We start from the raw sequence: 22,982 nt of genomic DNA on the forward strand, positions 1-22,982 counted from the left end.
ATGATCTGTAGGTTTCTGTCAAACAGGCAGCAATCTGGGACAACCACAGTTGACATGTGCCAGTCAGGGGGCATAAACAGAGACATACAGGGCTGAGATGGGGTCTCCACAGGTACTCAAATATCCTCCTGACATTAACAAGCTGACCTTGGGAATATCCCTCTGTTTCCCGGTACACGTACGTGCACAAACGAGCATACACACTCAAGAGGAGTGTGTAGAGGAGGGAGCAGACAGACAGTATATGACAGCATACAAAATTCAAAATGACTTTTTGATTGACAGGCATGGGCCAATAGTGGGCAGATGGCTTGAGTGAGTGTTATTACATCTCTCTCTCTCTCAATTCAAAGGGCTTTATTGGCATGGGAAACATATGTTAACATTCCCAAAGCAAGTGAAATGGATAATAAACAAAAGTGAAATAAACAATAAAAATTAACAGTGAACATTACACTCACAGAAGTTCCAAAAGAATAAAGACATTTCAAATGTCATATTATGTCTATATACAGTGTTGTAATGATGTGCAAATAGTTAAAATACAAAAGTGAAAATAAATAAACAAATATGGGTTGAATTTACAAATGGTGTTTGTTCTTCACTGGTTGCCCTTTTCTTGTGGCAACAGGTCACAAATCTTGCTGCTGTGATGGCACACTGTGGTATTTCACCCAGTAGATATGGGAGTTTATCAAAATTGGGTTTGTTTTCGAATTCTTTGTGGATCTGTGTTATCTGAGGGAAATGTGTCTCTAATATGGTCATATATTGGGCAGGAGGTTAGGAAGTGCAGCTCAGTTTCCACCTCATTTTGTGGGCAGTGTGCATCCAGCCTGTCTTCTCTTGAGAGCCAGGTCTGCCTACGGCGGCCTTTCTCAATAGCAAGGCTATGCTCACTGAGTCTGTACAGAGTCAAAGCTTCCTTAAGTTTGGGTCAGTCACTGTGGTCAGGTATTATGCCACTGTGTACTCTCTGTTTAGTGCCAAATAGCATTCTAATTTGCACAGTTTTTTTGTTAATTCTTTCTGATGTGTAAAGTAATTATCTTTTTGTTTTCTCATGATTTGGTTGGGTCAAATTGTGCTGCTGTCCTGGGGCTCTGTGGGGTGTGTTTGTGAACAGAGCCAGGACCAGCATGCTTAGGGGACTCTTCTCCAGGTTCATCTCTCTGTAGGTTTAGGTTTTGAACATTAGCGGGTATCGGGCCTATTTCTGCTCTTCGTGTATTATTTGGTGTTTAACGTTGTACACGGAGGATATTTTTGCAGAATTCTGTGCATGCAGTCTCTCTCTCTCTCTCTCTCTCTCTCTCTCTCTCCACATTGAATAATTCAAAGCTGTTTACTGGGATTTACAGTATTTGGTTTCTCTCAGGAGCGATGCTCCCTTTGATTCTCAGTAGGAAAAAATACATGTTTTAAAAGATGTCCAAAAATGATTACAAGCCCAATTCTGATATTTTGCCCAAGTATTGGCAAAAGAGCTGATCTGATTGGTCCAAATACCAATTAGTGGAAAAAGATCAGAATTGTTCTGCCTGTGTAAACGCAACCTGTGTAATGTGAACTGGAAAATGGAACTCGGAGCACATCCCCTTGGGCCCAGTGGGTCCTCGTTACAGCTGGAACTAGTAAAGAGACAGTAGAACTTTTGCCCTGATAAAATACACTCTGTTCAAACTGTTGGTGCATATTGTTTATCAGAACTCCTCTGTTCACCCATGAGATACTGTTTCGCTATAAACTAAAAAGGCTTGTTTGATCCACACCTAACACCTCATATTTTCAAAATGGCTTCTCTCCATCCCACCCAATCAAGATTCCGACCCAATCAACCAAACCTGACTCACCTGACGGCCTGCTGGCCAGAGCCTGCCGTGTTGCAGATTACGAGGAGGACCTTGGTGGAACCCCCGTGGTTCAGAAACTCTGAGGACAGAGTGGTCGATGGGGGTAACCTTTTACCCTCTGGCCCAGAGGTGTATGGCGAGGATGGGAGGCTGTGGTGGAAGCCTGAGAGAGGAGAGAGAGGTTGAAGGTTAAACACGGGTCGAGAGAGGTCAAAGTTGAGCGCAGACACAAGGTCGTATACATAACAGGGGTAGCTCGTGCCAGAGTGTGCTCAAGAGGGGTTCTATCAGGTCTCAATGACTCAAAATGACACCATTTGACACCACCCACAACTGTGAAAACTAACCGTATCAAGTGAAAATCATTATACAATGGAGCAACGATTGTGATTTACCCAAAGGGTGGCATTGTAAAATTGACATCTGTTACGACATGTACACGTTGATTAATCGTAGGTAATAGCTACAGGGGGAGTGTGTAGGAGGCTGAACCTCTGTCTCCCGGGCAACGTACACATTGTAAATGTTGACATTATCTGAGGATTTAATTAAACACACTTGTTCAACGCCGCCGAGCAATTAATCACTGTCGCTGTAGAAATGTGTCACACACACACATAAACAAGTACACACACACACACACACACACACACACACACAGCGGTGCATGTACTGAGAAACTCTAATCATTCGTATCATGTCAACTTAGATATCGAAGCTGACAGAGAAAAGGCCACCACTTGAGTATCAGTGGATGTATTCACCAGTGCATGGCCTATGGTGAGTAAGACTAAGTGAATGAATAATCAAGTATTCCATTTTAATCAAGTACCCCCCCCCACACATGCCAGACTCGTCCCCCCTCTCTGATATTGAATTCCCCACTGGGAAGATAAAATGCACTGAAAGGCCAAAGCCAGTTTCATTTCAATCCACACAGAAAGGCTAGCCTGTTACCACGACAATAAGGAGCATAAGCAAATAACTAAATACTAAGGACACAACAGCTTACTTCTCCCACAAGACAATACCAGTATGCTATTTTAAACATATACAAAACCTACACTTCTATGTCCTGAAACTACTCAGGAAAGCAGTTCTCTGTGGCGATAGCTGAGTTGGTGAGGAGTGTGGGTAGGTCTGTCTGTCTGGCCTCTGTATCTTCCAGACCCCATGCCAGACTCTCATTCTCACAACCTCGCCCTCATTCCTTCTTCCTCAGCCAACCAGGAGAGAGGGATATATAGAGTGAGAGAGAGAGCGATACAGGGATAGAGAGAGACAAGGAGGAGAGAGTGGGAGAGCAGTGCTAGTAGAAGGGGAGTGTCGCTGAAGTGTCTCTTCAGGGACTGAGCTGTTTAATTACAATTGTCACACTCCCACAGCTCTTCATCTCCCTCCCTAATTCTGTCTCTCTATCGCTCTCTTTCTCCGCCCCCTCTCTTTTTAGACCTACTATTTCACTATACTTTTTCCACATGCAGACACACACACTATAATTCTCTCTCTCTCTTTAGCTATTCCATTGATGCTTTGGGGCTTACCTACTCCAATATTCCATTGATGCTTTGGGGCTTACCTACTCCAATAATCCATTGATGCTTTGGGGCTTACCTACTCATTGATGCTTTGGGGCTTACCGAATTATCTTCATTGTATCAATACTGCAGTGAACAAAATCAGTGTCTAGAGTTGATATACACTACTGTTCAAAAGTTTGGGGTCACGTAGACGTTTCCTTGTTTTTGAAAGAAACATCAAATTGATCAGAAATACAGTGCAGACATGGTTAATGTGTAAATGACTACTGTAGCTAGAAACTGCTGATTTTTAATGGAATATCTACATAGGCGTACAGAGGTCCATTATCAAAAACCATCACTCCTGTTTTCCAATGGCACGTTATGTTAACTAATCCAAGTTTATCATTTTAAAAGGCTAATTGATCATTAGAAAACCCTTTTGCAATTATGTTAGCACAGCTGAAAACTGTTGTTTGTTTTTGTTGGGTTTTGTTTGGGTGCAGTCGGAGTCTGCACCTTTGGGGGGGGGTACTGTCACGTCCTGACCCTTGTAAGAGGTCATTTTCCATAGTAGAGTGGTCAGGGCGTGACATGTGGGTGTTTTGGGTGGTTTTGGTTTTCTGTTTCTATGTGGGGTTTTCTAGATTTCTTTTCTATGTTTTTGTTTTCTATGTTTTGGCCAGGTATGGTTTCCAATCAGAGGCAGGTGTCTTTCATTGTCTCTGATTGGAAGCCATACTTAGGCAGCCTGTTTTTCATGTGTGGGTAGTTGTTTTCCGTTTTGTCAAGTGTACCTTACGGAACTGTTGTCGGTCGTTTGTTGTTTTGTTGAAGTGCTTTTTTCATTAAAGAAAAGAATGAGCACTATACACGCTGCGCCTTGGTCCCCTTTAGACGACCCTTGTTACAATTTCTCTCAAATGTTGTGCACACATTTGTTTACATCCCTGTTAGTGAGCATTTCTCCTTTGCCAAGATAATACATCCATCTGACAGGTGTGGCATATCAAGAAGCTGATTAAACAGCATGCTCATTACACAGAAGCACCTTGTGCTGGGGACAATAAAATGCCACTCTAAAATGTTCAGTTTTATCACACAACACAATTCTACAGATGTCTCAAGTTTTGAGGGAGCGTGCAATTGGCATGCTGACTGCAGGAATGTCCACCAAAGCTGTTGCAAGAGAATTTAATGTTAATTTCTCTACCATAACCTACCTCCAACACCATTTTAGAGAATATGGCTGTACACCCTACCGGCCTCACACCGTACCTACCACACCAGCCCAGGACCTCCACATCCGGATTCCTCAGCTACGGTATCGTCTGAAAACAGCCACCTGGACAGCTGATGAAACTGAGGAATATTTCTGTCTGTAATAAAGCCCTTTTGTGGAGAAAAACTCATTCTGATTGGCTTGGCCTGGCTCCCCAGTCAAGTGAAATCCATAAATTAGGGCCTAATGATTTTTTTTCAATAGATTGATTTCATTATATGAACTGTAAAATCGTTGAAATTATTGCATGTTTGGTTTATATTTTTGTTCAGTATAGAAGATGTAGGAATGCAGGGTGGTAGCACGAGGACATTGGAACACTGTAGCACACTGCACCAGAGCACCCGCAACACCTGTCTCACATTCACATAGGAGGAGGGATACGTATTGTAATGAACACCAAAATAACTACGGCTCTAATATTTTTTTTTTACAGTAACCCCCAGGGATCTACTTCTTCACCGCAGTTACTAAGGCCTACTTTTTTAGCTTCACTCCTTTAAGCTAGTTTTAATAACAGAGCCTTATTTAAAACTGTGTTCCCTGAAGTACCATCATGCCGGATGACGACTCGATTATCTCTGTCTAACAAGATCGTGAGAATATATGAATATTGGCTCATTGATGATGACTTGACATACTAGTCTCTTCTATGACAGGGGGATTAAAACATAATACTTTGAGATATCAGTAGAAAAATAAAAGTGGGTTTACAACCTATTTGTGAATATAGGTCACAGGCATAAAGCTGTTGTTATCTGGCGAGCCTGCAGGCTACAGCACATACAGAGCTGCTTCAGTTAAGTCTGACCATACAATTCCTGCTGGTTGTTGTGCATGTGACTACTGAATTGAATGCTCAACCTAAATCAATTATTACTGTGTACTAGTAAATATCACAAAATCATGCTTTTCAAATGCTTTTCTGCTCCTACAAGCTTAGCCGTCTTGATTTGTCACCTAGACAAGTGACCCCTGTCAATTCTGTCCACACTCTGCGCTAAAAATACCCAGGGGGTAGTGGGGTCCGACGGAGGGTGGGAGAGGGGACAAGCTCTAGACGAGACAGACGTCCCGACATTTCCTGTGTCTGGTTGCCGTCACCACAGGTGAATTGAGGACACCTGAGTTGTCTGCTGCTTGAATAAATGACAGATGGAGGAAAACGGCAGGGAGAGAGAGAGAGCGAGAGAGAGAGCGAGAGCGAGAGCGAGAGAGAGAGAGAGAGAGAGAGAGAGAGAGAGAGAGAGAAAGAAAGAAAGAAAGAAAGAAAGAAAGAAAGAACCAAAGAAAGAAAGAAAGAAAGGGTGGGAGATACTGTATAGACCTGCCACACCTGCTCCCCCTTGCCGGATCCCAAACCTGCATCTCATCACCGCCACACCTGCTCCCCCTCGCCGGATCCCAAACCTGCATCTCATCACCGCCACACCAGGTCCCCAAAGACCTCCGACCCCTATGATTGATTCCACGGTTGCCTCCCGGTATCTTGGCAACATGTATCTTGATAAAGTATCTATCTGTGCCATCTATAGTGAATAAGTTAAAAAAGGAAATAGAGTCTTGGGTCTAAAATCCAGTAAATGATATAACACAGAGAGTCAGAGATTATAGAGCCTGTAAGACAAGCAGAGGAAGAGCTAGCTCACTGATGGAATGTTGGTATGTGGTTGTGATTGTGATCAGGCTGATGCATCCTCTGTGGGTGTATAGAGTCTAAAACCACAACGACACAACTGGTCTATTCACATGGATGGCATTCTTCACTGACTTTAGACCTGTGCCCTCCCTGTTTCTGAACGGCTATCGCCTCATCCTGCCTATCTCTGATTGGATTGTGTAAAATATGCCATGACATTACTCAGGATGTTTACTCAGAAGTAAACAATAACGATGAGGAAATCAATTAACTCATTTTTCTGAAGCAATTATGTTGACGTAACAGTATATCAGTGATAGAGATGAAACACCACGGCCATGTTGCTAACAGCAAAAAGACAGTCTTTCAACATACAGTTGAAGTCGGAAGTTTACATACACCTTTGCCAAATACATTTAAACTCAGTTTATCACAATTCCTGACATTTAATCCTAGTAACAATGCCCTGTCTTAGGTCAGTTAGGATCACCACTTTATTTTAAGAATGTGAAATGTCAGAATAATAGTAGAGAAATTGATTTATTTCAGCTTTTATTTCTTTCATCACATTCCCAGTGGGTTAGAAGTTGACATACACTCAATTAGTATTTGGTAGCATTGCCTTTAAATTGTTTAATTTGGGTCAAACGTTTTGGGTAGCCTTCCACAAGCTTCCCACAATAAGTTGGGTGAATTTTGGCCCAATCCTCCTGACAGAGCTGGTGTAACTGAGTCAGGTTTGTAGGCCTCCTTGCTCGCACACACTTGTTCAGTTCTGCCCACAAATTTTCTATGGGAATGAGGTCAGGGCTTTGTGATGGTCACTCCAATACCTTGACATTGTTGTCCTTAAGCCATTTTGCCACAACTTTGGAAGTATGCTTGGGGTCATTGTCCATTTGGAAGACCCATTTGCAACCAAGCTTTAACTTCATGACTGATGTCTTGAGATGTTGCTTCAATATATCCACGTAATTTTCCTTCTCATGATGCCATCTATTTTGTGAAGTGCACCAGTCCCTCCTGCAGCAAAGCCCCCCCACAACATGATGCCGCCACTCCCATGCTTCACAGTTGGGATGGTATTCTTCGGCTTGCAAACATCCCCCTTTTTCCTGCAAACATAACGATGGTCATTATGGCCAAACAGTTCTATTTTTGTTTCATCAGACCAGAGGACATTTCTCCAAAAAGTACAATCCTGTGTGCAGTTGCAAACTGTAGTCTGGCTTTTTTATGGCGGTTTTGGAGCAGTGGCTTCTTCCTTGCTGAGTGGCCTTTCATGTTATGTCCATATAGGACTCGTTTTACTGTGGATATAGATACTTTTGTACCTGTTTCCTCCAGCATCTTCACAAGGTCCTTTGCTGTTGTTCTGGGATTGATTTGCACTTTTCGCAAAGTACGTTCATCTCTAGGAGACAGAATGCGTCTCCTTCCTGAGCAGTATGACGGCTGCATGGTCCCATGGTGTTTTTACTTGCGTACTATTGTTTGTACAGATGAACGTGGTACCTTCAGGCGTTTGGAAATTGCTCCCAAGGATGAACCAGACTTGTGGAGGTCTACAATTTTTTTTCTGAGGTCTTGGCTGATTTCTTTTGATTTTCCCATGATGTCAAGCAAAGAGGCACTGAGTTTGAAGGTAGGCCTTGAAATACATCCACAGGTACACCTCCAATTGACTCAAATGATGTAAATGAGCCTAACAGCAGCTTCTAAAGCCATGACATCATTTTCTGAATTGTCCAAGCTGTTTAAAGGCACAGTCAACTTAGTGTATGTAAACTTCTGACCCACTGAAATTGTGATACAGTGAATTATAAGTGAAATAATCTGTCTGGTTAGCATAGCTAGCATTAAGAAATCAGTGGTGGTAGTCAAATACATTTTTAACTGTAATGCAGTTGATTGGTAATGATGACATTAACATATATTGTGGTTGACATCCATACAAGCTTTATACTCAAGATTGTCCATCTCAACATAGTGTGAAATACACATATAAACAAAATGTAGGCACATTTTGCTGCGGGCAATGAGGAGACTCCGGATCTTTCCCCTACAGCCCTTTCCCCTCAAGTGTTTCCATGGCAATTCCATTGTTTGGTCGATTTACCTCTTTACCGCATCTATAGAAAAACCCTTTTTGGTTCCAGGTCTTAACTCTTTTGGGAAGGGTTCTACATGGAACCCAAAAGGGTTCTATCTGGAACCAAAACGCTTCAACTGGATCTAAAAGGCGTTTTTCAAAGGGAAACTGGAAAACTGAAAGCGCGATCCATCGCATTTAACCATGGAAAGAGATCTGGGAATATGTCTGAATATAAACAGTGTAGTAGCTATTTCTTCCACAAGGCAATCAAACAAGCGAAATGCCAGTACAGGGACAAGGTGGAGTCGCAATTCAACGGCTCAGACATGAGACGTATGTGGCAGGGTCTACAGGAAATCACATACTACAAGAAGAATCCAGCCACGTCACGGACACCGACATCACACTTCCAGACAAACTAAACACCTTCATTGCCCACTTTGAGGATAATACAGTGCCACCGTCGCGGCCCGCTAACAAGGACTTTGCCCCCCACCTTCTCCATGGCTAACGTGAGTAAAACATTTAAAACCTGTAACCCTAGCAAAGCTGCTGGCCCAGACGGCATCCCTAGCCACATCCTCAAAGCATGCACAGACCAGCTGGCTGGTGTGTTTACGGACATATTCAATCGCTCCCTATCCCAGTCTGTTGTCCCCACATGCTTCAAGATGGCTACCATTGGTCCTGTACCCAAGAAGGCAAAGATAACTGAACTAAATTACTATCGCCCAGCAGTACTCACTTCTGTCATCATGAAGTGCATTGAGAGACTAGTCAAGGATCAGATCACCTCCACCGTACCGGCCACCCTAGACCCACTTCAGTTTGCATACCGCCCCAACAGGTCCACAGATGACGCAATCGCCATCACACTACACACTGCCCTATCACATCTGGACAAAAGGAATACCTATATAAGAATGCTGTTCATTGACTACAGCTCAGCATTTAACACCATAGTACCCTCCAAACTCATCATCAAGCTGGAGGCCCTGGGTCTGAACCCCGCTCTGTGCAATTGGGTCCTGGACTTTCTGATGGGCCACCCCCAGGTGGTGAAGGTAGGAAACAACATCTCCACTTCGCTGACCCTCAACACTGGGGCCCCACAAGGGTGCGTACTCAGCTCTCTGCTGTACTCTCTGTTCACCCACGACTGCATGGCCATGCACGCCTCCAACTCAATCATCAAGTTTGCCAACGACACAATAGTAGTGGGCTTGACTACCAACAACGACAAGACAGCCTACAGGGAGGAAGTGAGGGCACTCGGAGTGTGGTGTCAGGAAAACAACCTCTCACTCAACGTCAACAAAACCAAGGAGATGATCGGGGAATTCAGGAAGCAGCAAAGGGAGCACCCCCCTATCCACATCGAAGGGACAACAGCGGAGAAGGTGGAAAGTTTTAAGTTCCTCGGCGTACACATCACAGACAAACTAAAATGGTCCGCTCACACAGACAGTGTGGTGAAGAAGGCGCAACAGTGCCAGTACAGGTGCATCAAAGCTGGGACCGAGAGACTGAAAAACAGCTTCTATCTCAAGGCCATCAGACTGCTAAACATCAATCACTAACTCAGAGAGGCTGCTGCCTACATTGAGACCCAATCACTGGCCACTTTAATAAATGGATCACTAGTCACTTTATACAATGCACTCTAAATAATGCCCCTTTAATAATGTTTACATATCTTACATTACTCATTTCACATGTGTATACTGTATTTTATACCATCTATTGCACCTTGCCTATGCCGCTCGGTCATCGCTCATCCATATACTTACATGTACATATTCTCATTCACCCCTTTACACTTGTGTGTAAGGTAGTTGTGAAATTGTTAGATTACTTGTTAGATATTACTGCATGGTCAGAACTAGAAGCACAAGCTATGTGTATGTGACAAATAACATTCAATTTGGAACTTGGTAGTGAGCGTTGCAACCGAGGACAGACCATTTTTACGCACTACACACTTCAGCACTTGGCGGTCCCGTTCTGTGAGTTTGTGTGGCCTACTACTTCGCGGCTGAGCTGTTGTTGCTCGTAGACGTTTCCACTTCACAATAACAGCACTTACAGTTGACCAGGGCAGCTCTAGCAGGGCATAAATTTGACGAACTGACTTGTTGGAAAGGTGGCATCCTATGACGGTTCCACGTTGAAAGTCACTGAGCTCTTCAGTAAGGACATTCTACTGCCAATGTTTGTCTGTAGAGAATGCATGGCCGTGTGCTCGATTTTATATACCTGTCAACAACGGGTATGGCTGAAAAAGCCGAATCCACTAAATTGAAGGGGTGTCCACATACTTTTGTATATATAGTGTAGCACGGTGACATGTTGCACACAATGTCAAAATCAAACACAAACTTTAATCTGAAACAAATGGTTCCCATTCATCTTTCAAACTACAGTATTTCTAGAAGTACTTCTGACGATGGGTTTAAACAGCTCATCATCAATCATTGAAAAACTGCCTTGTAAAAGCAGATGGAGATATGTGGGCTGAGCCATTGAGCACAGCTGGGCCTTTTTCTCAGCATTCTCTTCACCACCCATTAGCAGATACATCCGCAACCTGTGTGTGTGTGTGTGTGTGTGTGTGTGTGTGTGTGTGTGTGTGTGTGTGTGTGTGTGTGTGTGTGTGTGTGTGTGTGTTGGTTTAAAAATGCTTGCCTTGAGTGTGTGAATATATATAATAATAAAATGTGCTCACTAAGGGCAGAGCTAATGGGCTCTGTGTAAGTGCCAATGCATCCTCCACTGCTCAGACAAACACCTCAGAGCTACACAACATTCAACCCCAACCATGTTTCCAGTCAATAGCTTTTAGCATTTTGATAGGATGAAAGGAAACTCACACTGAGATTCTACCTGAGGACGTTCCATAGAACTCCTCTGTCCATTGTGAAGGGAGATGAATACTGAATACAATGGTGGAGAAAGAGTGAGAGAGTGTGTGTGTGTGTTTGTGTGCTTGTGTCTGTGGCCATTGACAGATTTCTTTATCTCGGTGGATATGTCCCCGCTTTGCCACCTTTCCCAGAGGGCACCTCTTCTTTCACACAAACCCTCTCTCAGCCCTGATTCTCCGACCTCGCCAAACAGACAACTCTGTCTCGAGAGCTTGATAGGCTCTTTGATTACCTCAGGGACAACAGGCCTTTTGTAAAGTAAGAGTGTCTAAAAAAGTTGGTAGGAAAGTTTCAAAGAGGGCACAACTGACATATCTGTTCTGTTGAGAGATGAAATAGGATATTGTCATATCTGTATAAAGTTTCCTTGATTTTTTGAGTGTTTTCTATCATGAGCGCTTGACTCCATGGCTAGCAATACCACACTGTTTTCCCAAATAACAAATCTCATTACTACAGTATATGAAGGAGAAGGGTTGATCCAATATCCCTAAAAATGTCTTCCTGTGGTTTCCAATAACTTCTAATATGAAAACTCAACAGAAATTCATAACCATGAAACGGTGGAGACTATTCCTCCAGAGCAAAATATTCATCCATAAAATCCATCTCTTAAAATAGACTATGACTTCCGCCTAAAAACATCTCACCTAAAGTTACATTTGTCTTTCTCTTCTGCCAGTGCGACACAAACACATGCCATTGTTCTACCAGCCAGTGTGTATTTTATACCGCTCTCTCTCCCTCTCTCTCCTAATGTTTTCAACAAATTTCTTAGGCTCTGCTAATTTTGACTCCCCACCAGGAGGCAATGGGCCTGATTCCCAGTCCCCCGCTGAGCTACTTCCTCTTATCCGACATGAGAAATCGTAACCTTTCCTTCGCTAACCAAATTCCCCATTTCAATTTGGGGCTTTTATTAGCCGGTGAGCAGATTGGCTTTGTGCCTCTGCTGTGCCCGCTGGGGCTCAGATTGTGCCGCTGTTGTAGAGAGAGTTATGAGACACACACACACACACACACACACACACACACACACACACACACACACACACACACACACACACACACACACACACACACACACACACACACACACACACACACACGACACAGAGACAGACAGACAAGCAGACATGCCAGCACGCACACACACACACACACACACACACCTCACGTGAAATGAGATTACACACACAGGGCCATTAATCATGGTGAGGAGACTGAACCACGCCGGGGGTCAACTGTGTGACTGTCTGTCTGTAGCCCAAGGGGGGAGTGACGCACAGGCTAAGGCACACATGTACCAGCCAAAGGGGGGGCTGGGACGTGTGTACGTGTGAGACAGAGAGAGAGAGAGAGAGAGAGAGGGTCGTGACTGGCTGATTTGTACCGCCAAATGAGGGCCTGTCTGGTCACAGGTTTAAAGAGCCAACTGTGTCCATAATTACACATATTTCTACAGCGGAAGAGAGGGAGGGAGCGAGGTACTACAAGCTTAATGCAGCCAATATGGGTGGTGACAGCAGTGGTTTGAATGCTAGTGTCACGTCCTGACCCTAGTAAGATGTCATTTTCTATAGTAGTGTAGGGCAGGGCGTGACAGGGGGTGTTTTTGGTTTATCTATGTTTTCTATTTCTATGTTTAGGTTCTAGTTTATCTATTTCTATGTTGGGATTGTTTGGGGTTGATCTCTAATTGGAGACAGCTGATCCTCATTGCCTCTGATTAGAGATCATATTTAAGTAGGGTTTTTTCTCATTGTGGTTTGTGGGTTATTGTTTTTTGAGTAGTGTGTTGTCCTCGCTGCGTCACGATTTGTTGTTTTTTCAAGTATTTTAGTGTATTGCATTCAGTTTCACTTTTAATAAATATGTGGAACTACGAACATGCTGCATTTTGGTCCGCTCCTTCGAACAGCCGTGACAGCTAGCTCATATACGTAAGCGCCCGTTGTTTATTTACGACGATGACAGCGGTTTACTGACAGGATGTCTTATTCTAACATGGCCCATTTAAATGAGGCTCTAACAGTCTGCCAAGGTTCCACGTCCTCTTTCTATGGCTAGCCACAAGAGGTAGGAATTTCTGGGTCTTGTTTGTGACAGACTCAGCAGACAGAGCTGTCACACCAATGAATTCTTAATTAGGACAATTTCCTTATTAATTGTGGCTCAGCGTGAAAATATCATTACAGCCTACCCCACATCCTAAAATATATGATCAACCCAGCCCCACTCTTCAGTATTGCATTTCTACAGTTCTTCAATAAAACAAAGCGGGTAAATGTGGTACTGGATGCTGAAACCACAGCATTATAGCGGCGTAATAATGCATGTATATTTCAATGGCTCATTTGATTACGTCCACATCACCCAGGGGTTCTGATTGAGTGATGATTACAGATGATTACAGTAATTGGATACTTAACCAGCACAATAAGGAACACACTAACCAATTAGATAACAATAGGATGTAACAATATCTCATCATGTCCTCTCCCTCCCCACAGCTCTGTAAAGCTAACAGTGCGCACGCACACACACACAATGTTACTCAGGCTTCTATTCAATCTATTCCATTAAAGCAATGAAGACCCTATTCAATAAACCTGTTACGAGCGTTTAGCTGTTGTGAAATGACCCGCCATTGTTATGGAGACTGTGGGGTAGTTAAGATGACAGGGAGGTGTTCTGAGCTGTCAGAAATAGTAATGACGCTTGCAGTAACTGAATGCATGTTATGTTGAGTCTAATCAGCGCAGCTCAGGTTTTGAATCATTACATTGGAAATAGGAGTTCATTCATCATTTACAGCAGAATATGTATAAAAAATAGATAGTTATTCTACACATGTGCGTACTGCATGTGTGCTAATGAGTGTATCGGTGTGTGTGTGTGCCTCTTCCTCTCTCCTCTTCCCTTAGCCTGATCACCTCCATTAGCACCGGGACATTATTTTCTCTCCTCTACCCTTAGCCTGATCACCTCCATTAGCACCGGGACAGTATTTTCTCTCCTCTGTCTCCAGGTGATAAAGATATCGTTCTATCGTTCCCGGAGAGAGATTGAGGATCGTACATTTTTCATGACCCCTTTGAGCACATTATTGAATTATTGATGTGGCCCTTTTCAGGAGCTAAAGAACGTTGGAAAAACACAGTAAGGGTTTCGTTTAGCGGTGTGATGCTCTGAACGTAGCCCTCCCGGTCGGGTGTCCCCCAGTGATAAGGGTTAAGACACCCTCCTTTTGGAAATGTGTCAACTAGATAGGAGTCAACAGGTGAAAAAAAGTGTGTGTGCGTATGTGTGTGTGCGTACATGCGTGCATGTGCACTCGCCATATCAATAGTTAATTTGACGCTGCCTGGCAAACCTGGGGCTGATTTCAAAGGGAGGTGACGCAAGGCTGGCTCCATCTCTTCCACGTTCACGATCCAAGTATGTGAGAGAGTGAGTGTATGTGTGTGTGCATGTGTGTCGTGTGTGTGAGTGAGAGCGAGCCTTTGCCTCAGTACATCAAGCCCTCAGCTAGATATAAGACTGTCGGGGACACTGTCTGAGAGAATTTAATAACCTAGACAGAAATACAGTACCTGTCCATGAAATAGCAAGAAATTGAAACAGCTAAGAACCTATAGCTCTATAGTGTTTGTCTGAACAAACACTATCCATTGTGCTGAAGCCAAATAGCTTCGGGCTAGCCTGAGAGAGAGAGAGAGAGAGAGAGAGAGAGAGAGAGAGAGAGAGAGAGAGAGAGAGAGAGACACACACACACACACTTGGGGCTGTGGATGCAGCCATGGTTACCCGAGATTCGCGTGGAGCCTCCCCGTGTGTGGAGGGGCGGAGCCTGGAAGGCATAGACCACATCGCTCTCGGCAATGCTGGTCAGATCGTCGTCGTCAGAGAACGAACGCTGGAAGCCGGTGGCGTAGAGCTCTGACAGGACCACCTGGATGGGGGGCGGGGGGTGATGGAGGGGGAGAGAGAGCGAGGAGGAGATGGTTTAAAGAGATGTACATTGCTTAATACAGACACTTAGCACGGAAACAGACTTTATGTATAAACAGCCATGGACGTGGCTCAGTGGCTTAGCATGGGTGTCAAACACACATACACAGGCTATAAATTGTAGACAGACAAGCTATAGAGGACAAACAGGGAATGTATGTGGCAAAGCAAACAGAGCAGACATGCTATATTTGTGTTATAAGTCTGTTCAAGATCCTTCTAAAGTAAACACATATTAAAGGCCCAGTGCAGTCGAAAATGTGATTTTCCACACTATGGGGTTGGAATAAAACTGATATTTTTTAAATTATGATAGTGTAAGAGCTGTAAGAGCTGTTAGAAAAGATTGCCTGAAATGTCTGCCTGTTTTGGTGGGATGGAGTTTTGGACTGCCTGGTGACATCACCCCTACCCACTCAGACTACTCTCTGACAGTCCTAGCAAAACTCTTGTGCCGTGATTTGACTATAACATTAATCTGAAGATTGTTATGTATCTAATTAACTAACTATGTTTAATTGTTACCTGATTCAATTAATAATGTAACAATTAACATATTAGGATTTGGGGCACCACAAGAGCGGTTGTTTAAAGAGTTACCATCTCCCAAATTAAACTCTACAAGTTCTTTACCTATCACATCCATAAACACACAACTTATTATTCATAACAAAAATCACTAAAGCTGGAGACTCTTACCTCCCTCACTAGCTTTAAGCAACAGCTGTCAGAGCAGCTCACAGGCACCTGTACATAGCTCATCTGTAAATAGCCCATCCAATCTACCTCATCCCCATACTGTATTTATTTATTTATCTTGCTCCTTTGCACCCCAGTATCTCTACTTGCACATTCATCTTCTGCACATTCTACCATTCCAGTGTTTAATTGCTATATTGTAATTACTTCGCCACTATGGCCTATTTATTGCCTTACCTCCCTTATCCTACCTCATTTGCACACACTGCATATAGACTTTTTCTACTGTATTATTGATTTTATGTTAACCTCGTATCATATCACCATTCTGAACAGTCATAACCTTGCATCTGCAAAAACCCAAGCTTTATTTATGATTCAGTACTACACAAATTAGTTTAATTATTTATTTACTAGCTAATTAAATGGGAACACAGGATAAACATACATACTACACTGATATTGGAGACGTAATACTCTCACGGTTGTCGTAGGATGAAGGAGCGGACCAAAGCGCAGCGTGTGTATCGTTCCACATTTTCTTTATTAGACTGTGAAACTATGCAATACATACAAATAAACTGAATGAACAAAAACAACAAACCGTGACGAAGAGTTACAACATACACTTACTCAAAATCAATCTCCCACAAACCCAGGTGGGAAAAACAACTACTTAAGTATGATCTCCAATTAGAGACAACGATGACCAGCTGCCTCTAATTGGAGATCATCCCAAACAAAGCCCAACATAGAAATACAAAACTAGAACATAACAACATAGAAAATCTAAACTAGAAAAAAAACCTGTCACGCCCTGACCTACTCTACCATAGAAAATAACAGCTTTCTATGGTCAGGACGTGACAAATACGCTGAAAACAGATCCCAAGTGGAATGACAACATGGATAACATTGCCACATTCAGAAACTACTCTCACCTACAATAACCATATACTTTGCACACGAACCGCCGCCCGCTTTGAGCAAGAAATCATGAATGTATTTACGTGAAATGCCTGGGTTCACCGGGGATCTCTCAGTGAACGGGGCAGCCTTGGAAAGGGGGTTGGGCCTTTTTGCGGCACACTTGTAAGGCTCTGATTGTCCGAAATGGTTCCAACAATTATTCTACTGTTGTCCTTCTTCGTAGTTGTCCGGTATCCGGTGACTTGTCGTGTAGTCCTGAACAGAACTACAGAGTTGATTTTCCTTCCATTTACTCTTGAAGATGCTTCTTTGATGATGGTTCGATGTTTCCCCATTGGGGTGATGAGAGTAGCATAATACGATGGTTTGAGCAGAGAAACAGAATGGTCCTACTTAAATTTGCTTTTGAAGATACTTTACTTAGGACAGCTAATCTGCCTTATCAGTGATTGTCCGGGAGGTGATTTTATCATCTCCACCTCATGTTGAGATTCAAAGTTCAAACCATTTTAAACGTGCAGCTGCAGCTTCATGCTTTTCTGGTCCAATGTGTTAACTTCTTAACCCATCATTTATAGCTTTTTCTCGAAAGGGGCGGTTCCGGCAGGGTGGCACACTCTCTGACCTCACTTAGGTGCGGTGATTACTCACTGTGCAAAGTTATGGAAAACAATTATCTCCTATAGCTTCTCAAAATACATCTCTCTCTTAACCTGTCTGGGAACGTGGGACGCTTGCGTCGCGCGAAATACAAAACCTCATAAATGCTATAACTTCAATTTCTCAAACATATGACTATTTTACACCATTTTATAGATACAACTCTCCTGAATCGAACCACGTTGTCCGATTTCAAAAAGGCTTTACAGCAAAAGCAAAACATTAGATTATGTTAGGAGAGTACCCTGCCAAAAAAAAATCACACTGCCATTTTCAAAGCAACTAGATGCATCACAAATACCCAAAACACAGCTAAATGCAGCACTAACCTTTGACAAGCTTCATCAGATGATACTCCTAGGACATCATGTTACACAATACATGCATTTTTTGTTCGATAAAGTTCATATTTATATATAAAAACAGCATTTTACATCGGCGCGTGACGTTCAGAAAATATTTTCCCTCAAATGCTTCCGGTGAAACAGCGCTACAATTTACAAAATTACTATGCGAAAACATTGTTAAAATTGAATATTGTCATTCAAAGAATTATAGATTAACATCTTGTGAATGCAACCGCATTGCCATATTTAAAAATAACTTCACTGGGAAATAACACTTTGCAATAAACGACGTGGTATGCTCAGAAAAATAGGCTAGGCGATACATGTTAGTGCCATCTTGGAACCATCTAAAATCAAAAATACTATTGTAAATATTCCCTTACCTTTGATTATCTTCATCAGAAGGCACTCCCTGGAATCCCAGGTCCACAACAAATGTAGTTTTGTTTGAAAAAGTTAATAATTTATGTCCCAATAGTTCCTTCTTGTTAGCGCGTTCCGAAGGCTACTCATAATGTACTGAAGCGCGCGGGACTTGTCGTCACGAATGTGCAAAAAATATATATTTACGTTCGTTCAAACATGTCAAACGTTGTATAACATAAATCTTTAGGGCCTTTTTCAACCAGAGCTTCAATAATATTCAAGGCGGACGATTGCATTGTCTTACTAAACGTTTCGGAACAAAAGGGTTCCCATGGGCGCCCGCGTCATAGTAGTAATGGCCCTCCCCCTGTGACCAACTTCCCAAGCCTCTCTTTGGGTCAGTTTCTACCATAGAAGACTCAAACCACTTTGTAAAGACTGTCGACATCTAGTGGAAGCCGTAGGAAGTGCTAAATGATTAATAAGTCCCTGTGTGTTTCAATGGCAAAGGTTTGAAGTGATTCCACACATCAGATTTCCACTTCCTGTTAGGATTTGTCTCAGGGTTTTGACTGCCATATGAGTTCTGTTATACTCACAGACACCATTCAAACAGTTTTAGACACTTTAGAGTGTTTTCTATCCAAATCTACTAATTATATGCATATTCTAGTTACTGGGCAGGAGTAGTAACCAGATTAAATCGGGTACGTTTTTTATCCGGCCGTGCAAATACTGCCCCCTATCCCCAACAGATGACTGACCTACCCAAAGTAAACTGCCTGTTACTCAGAACCAGAAGCTAGGATATGCATATAATTAGTAGTATTGGATAGAAAACACTCTGAAGTTTCTAAAACTGTTAAGATAATGTCTGTGAGTATAAGATAACTGATATGGCAGGCAAAAACCCAAGGAAAATCTATCCGGAAATGTTTTTTTTTTGTGGTCACCACCTATTGAAAATGCTTGTCTATGGGAAACTCAAAGGAAATCCTCCCAGATTGCAGTTCCTATGGCTTCCACTAGATGTCAACAGTCTTTAGAAAGGGTTTCAGGCCTGTTTTTAAAAAAATTGAGTTAGAATTTGTAGGTTTTCAAGGTGGCTCTCATTTTTACTGTAGTCTTGTGGCGCACGTGGATGAGTGCGTGCACTTATTTATCTCCGGTATTGAACATACTATTCTCCATCTTAAATTTTATCATTCATTAACATATTAGGGCACCTGAGGATTGATTAGAAACGTTGTTTGACTTGTTTGAACGAAGGTTATTGGTAACTTTTGGGATTTCTTTGTATGCATTTTGAACGAGTGGAACAGGTGGATTACTGAATCAAGCGTGCCAACTAAACTGACTTTTTTGGGATATAAAGAAGGACTTTATCGAACAAAACTACCGTTTATTATGTAGCTGGGACCGTTGGGATTGCAAACAAGAGGAAGATCTTCAAAGGTAAGTGATTTATTTTATCAGTATTTCTGACTTTTGTGACGCCTCTGCTGGTTTGGAAAATGTTTTAAATGCTTTTGTATGCTGGGCGCTGTCCTCAGATAATCGCATAGTATGCTTTCGCCGTAAAGGCTTTTTGAAATCTGAGAAAGCGGCTGGATTAACAAGAAGTTAAGCTTTTAAATGATGTATGACACTTGTATTTTCAGGAATGTTTTGTATTTTGAATTTCGCGCTCTGCAATTTCACTGGATGTTGTCGAGATGGGGCGCTAGCGTCCCACCTTTCCCAAAGACGTTAACCTCTTGACGGTCGCCTAGGATAGGGGGCATTACAGCTATTTTTGAAAAAAATGGTGCCCATTTTAAATGGCCTCCTACTCAAACTCAGAAGCTAGGATATTCATATAATTAATACTTGTGGATAGAAAACACCCTAAAGTTTCTAAAACTGTTTGAATGGTGTCTGTGAGTATAACAGAACTCATATGGCAGTCAAAACCCCGAGACAGATCGTAACAGGAAGTGGAATTCTGAATTGCGGACTCAACTTCATCACTTTGCCTATAAATCACACCGTGAGCAATGGTTCATTGAGCACTTCCTATTGCTTCCACTAGATGTCCCCAGTCTTTACAAAGTGGTTTGAGCCAGCTACTATGAAAACTGACACAATGAGAGTCTGTGGAAAGTGGTCACATGAGGAGGGCCATCACCATTATGATGCCGGCGCCCCTGGCTACCCTCCCCTTTCGAAACGTTTTGAAAGACAATGCAATCGTCCCCCTTGAATGTTATTGGAGCTCTGGTTGAAAAAGGCCCTAAAGATTTATGTTATACAACGTTTGACATGTTTGAACGAACCTAAAAAAAAAAAATGCATTTTGTTGAAAGAGGAGTCCCGCGCACGATGGAACTTTTGGAGCAGCCTTCAGAACGCGCTAACAAGAACAAGCTATTGGAACATAAAGGATTAACTTTTTCGAACGAAAATACATTTGTTGTGGACCTGGGATATCCTGGAAGTGCCTTCTGATGAAGATAATCAAAGGTAAGGAATTATTCACAATAGTATACAAGAGTAGATTTGATATGCGATTGTTCCAAGATGGCGCTGACCTGTAACGGTAGCCTATTTTTTTGAGTATCGCATCCCCTTTTATCGCAAAGTGTGATTACCCAGTAAAGTTATTTTTAAATCTGGCATTACAGGTGCTTTCAAGAGATATTCATCTATAAATCTTAGAATGACAATATTACATTTTAAAAATGTTTTCGAATAGTAATTTAGTAAATTGTAGCGCTGTTTCACCGGATGCATTTGAGGGAAAATAGTTAGTCAACGTCACGCGCCGATGTAAAATGCTGTTTTTATATATAAATATGAACTTTATCGAACAAAAGAATGCATGTATTGTGTAACATGATGTCCTAGGAGTGTCATCTGATGAAGATTGTCAAAGGTTAGTGCTGCATTTAGCTGTTTTTTGGTTATTTGTGATGCATGTGGTTGGTCGGAAAATGGCTATGTGGCTACTTTTACGATATACTCCTCTAACATAATCTAATGTTTTGCTTTTGCTGTAAAGCCTTTTTGAAATCGGACAACGTGGTTCGATTCAGGAGAGGTGTATCTATAAAACGATATAACATAGTCCTATATTTGAAAAAATATATATATTACATTTCGTTATGCTAATGGCGATAGGATTTTTCGCTGGATGTCCGTCGAGCCCGTCCAGAGGTTAACAAAAACACTTTCATAATTTTTCATATTACATGCACAACCCATAGAATGGAAACTTCATCTATGTGTACTTTCCAAGTTACAGTATTTCCTTTATAGCATATTTAATGACATCACAAAATAACAAACAAAATGACATTAGTGTTCTATAGATTGGCTCCGACCATTCCCAACGTTCTATGTTCAAAATATTGTTCCAGTATTCACTTTTGAACGTGTTAGAGTTTCAGCGGGAAAAGCTCTGTTGAGACAAAGCACATTCCTTTGGTGAATTTGTAGAGGGAGAGCCTGGATCTTCATAACAAAATCTTATCAAAAATCTTATCAAATGAAATTGTATTAGTCACATGCGCCGAATACAACACCTTACAGTGAAATGCTTACTTACGAGCCCCTAACCAACAATGCAGTTTAAAAAAATACGGACAAGAATAAGATATTAAAGTAACAAGTAATTAAAGAGCAGCAGTAAAAAAAAAAAATAACAATATATAAAGGGGGATGGCGGTACAGAGTCAATGTGCGGGGGCACCGGTTAGTTGAGGTAGTATGTACATGTAGGTAGAGTTAATTAACCTCTATGGGCTAGGCGGGACGAATTCGTCCCACCTACGTAACAGCCAGTTGAAGCCTGTGGCGCGATTTTCAAAACCTTAAAAATCCTATTACTTCAATTTCTCAAACATATGACTATTTTACAGCTATTTAAAGACAAGACTCTCGTTAATCTAACCACACTGTCCGATTTCAAAAAGGCTTTACAGCGAAAGCAAAACATTAGATTATGTCAGCAGAGTACCAAGCCAGAAATAATCAGACTCCCATTTTTCAAGCTAGCATATAATGTCACAAAAACCCAGAAGACAGCTAAATGCAGCACTAACCTTTGATGATCTTCATCAGATGACAACCCTAGGACATTATGTTATACAATACATGCATGTTTTGTTCAATCAAGTTCATATTTATATCAAAAACCAGCTTTTTACATTAGCATGTGACGTTCAGAATTAGCATACCCCCCGCAAACTTCCGGGGAATTCGCTAACATTTTACTAAATTACTCACGATAAACGTTCACAAAAAGCATAACAATTATTTTAAGAATTATAGATACAGACCTCCTCTATGCACTCGATATGTCAGATTTTAAAATAGCTTTTTGGTGAAAGCACATTTTGCAATATTCTAAGTACATAGCCCAGGCATCACGGGCTAGCTATTTAGACACCCGGCAAGTTTAGCACTCACCATAATCATATTTACTATTATAAAAGTTTGATTACCTTTTGTTGTCTTCGTCAGAATGCACTCCCAGGACTGCTACTTCAATAACAAATGTTGGTTTGGTCCAAAATAATCCATCGTTATATCCGAATAGCGGCGTTTTGTTCGTGCGTCCCAGACACTATAGGAAATGGTAAATCAGGGTCACGCGCATGGCGCAATTCGTGA

At 42.0% G+C, this 22,982-nt stretch overlaps 1 protein-coding gene across 2 annotated transcripts in view; it reads right to left on the bottom strand.

Annotated features, from left to right (window-relative positions):
- Window positions 1-22,982, bottom strand: part of LOC106587099 (ubiquitin carboxyl-terminal hydrolase 43) — a 130,311-nt gene that overhangs the window by 23,819 nt on the left and 83,510 nt on the right. For both annotated transcript variants that reach the window (XM_014175103.2, XM_014175093.2), the window contains exons 6-7: window positions 15,124-15,268; window positions 1,854-2,016 (exon numbers count right to left, since the gene is read on the bottom strand). In XM_014175103.2, the coding sequence (XP_014030578.2) occupies window positions 1,854-2,016; window positions 15,124-15,268 (308 nt within the window). The remainder of the gene's footprint in view (window positions 1-1,853; window positions 2,017-15,123; window positions 15,269-22,982) is intronic.

The sequence above is a fragment of the Salmo salar genome, chromosome ssa02 (genome assembly GCF_905237065.1).
Source record: "Salmo salar chromosome ssa02, Ssal_v3.1, whole genome shotgun sequence".
In the NCBI taxonomy this organism is placed as follows: Eukaryota; Metazoa; Chordata; class Actinopteri; order Salmoniformes; family Salmonidae; genus Salmo; species Salmo salar.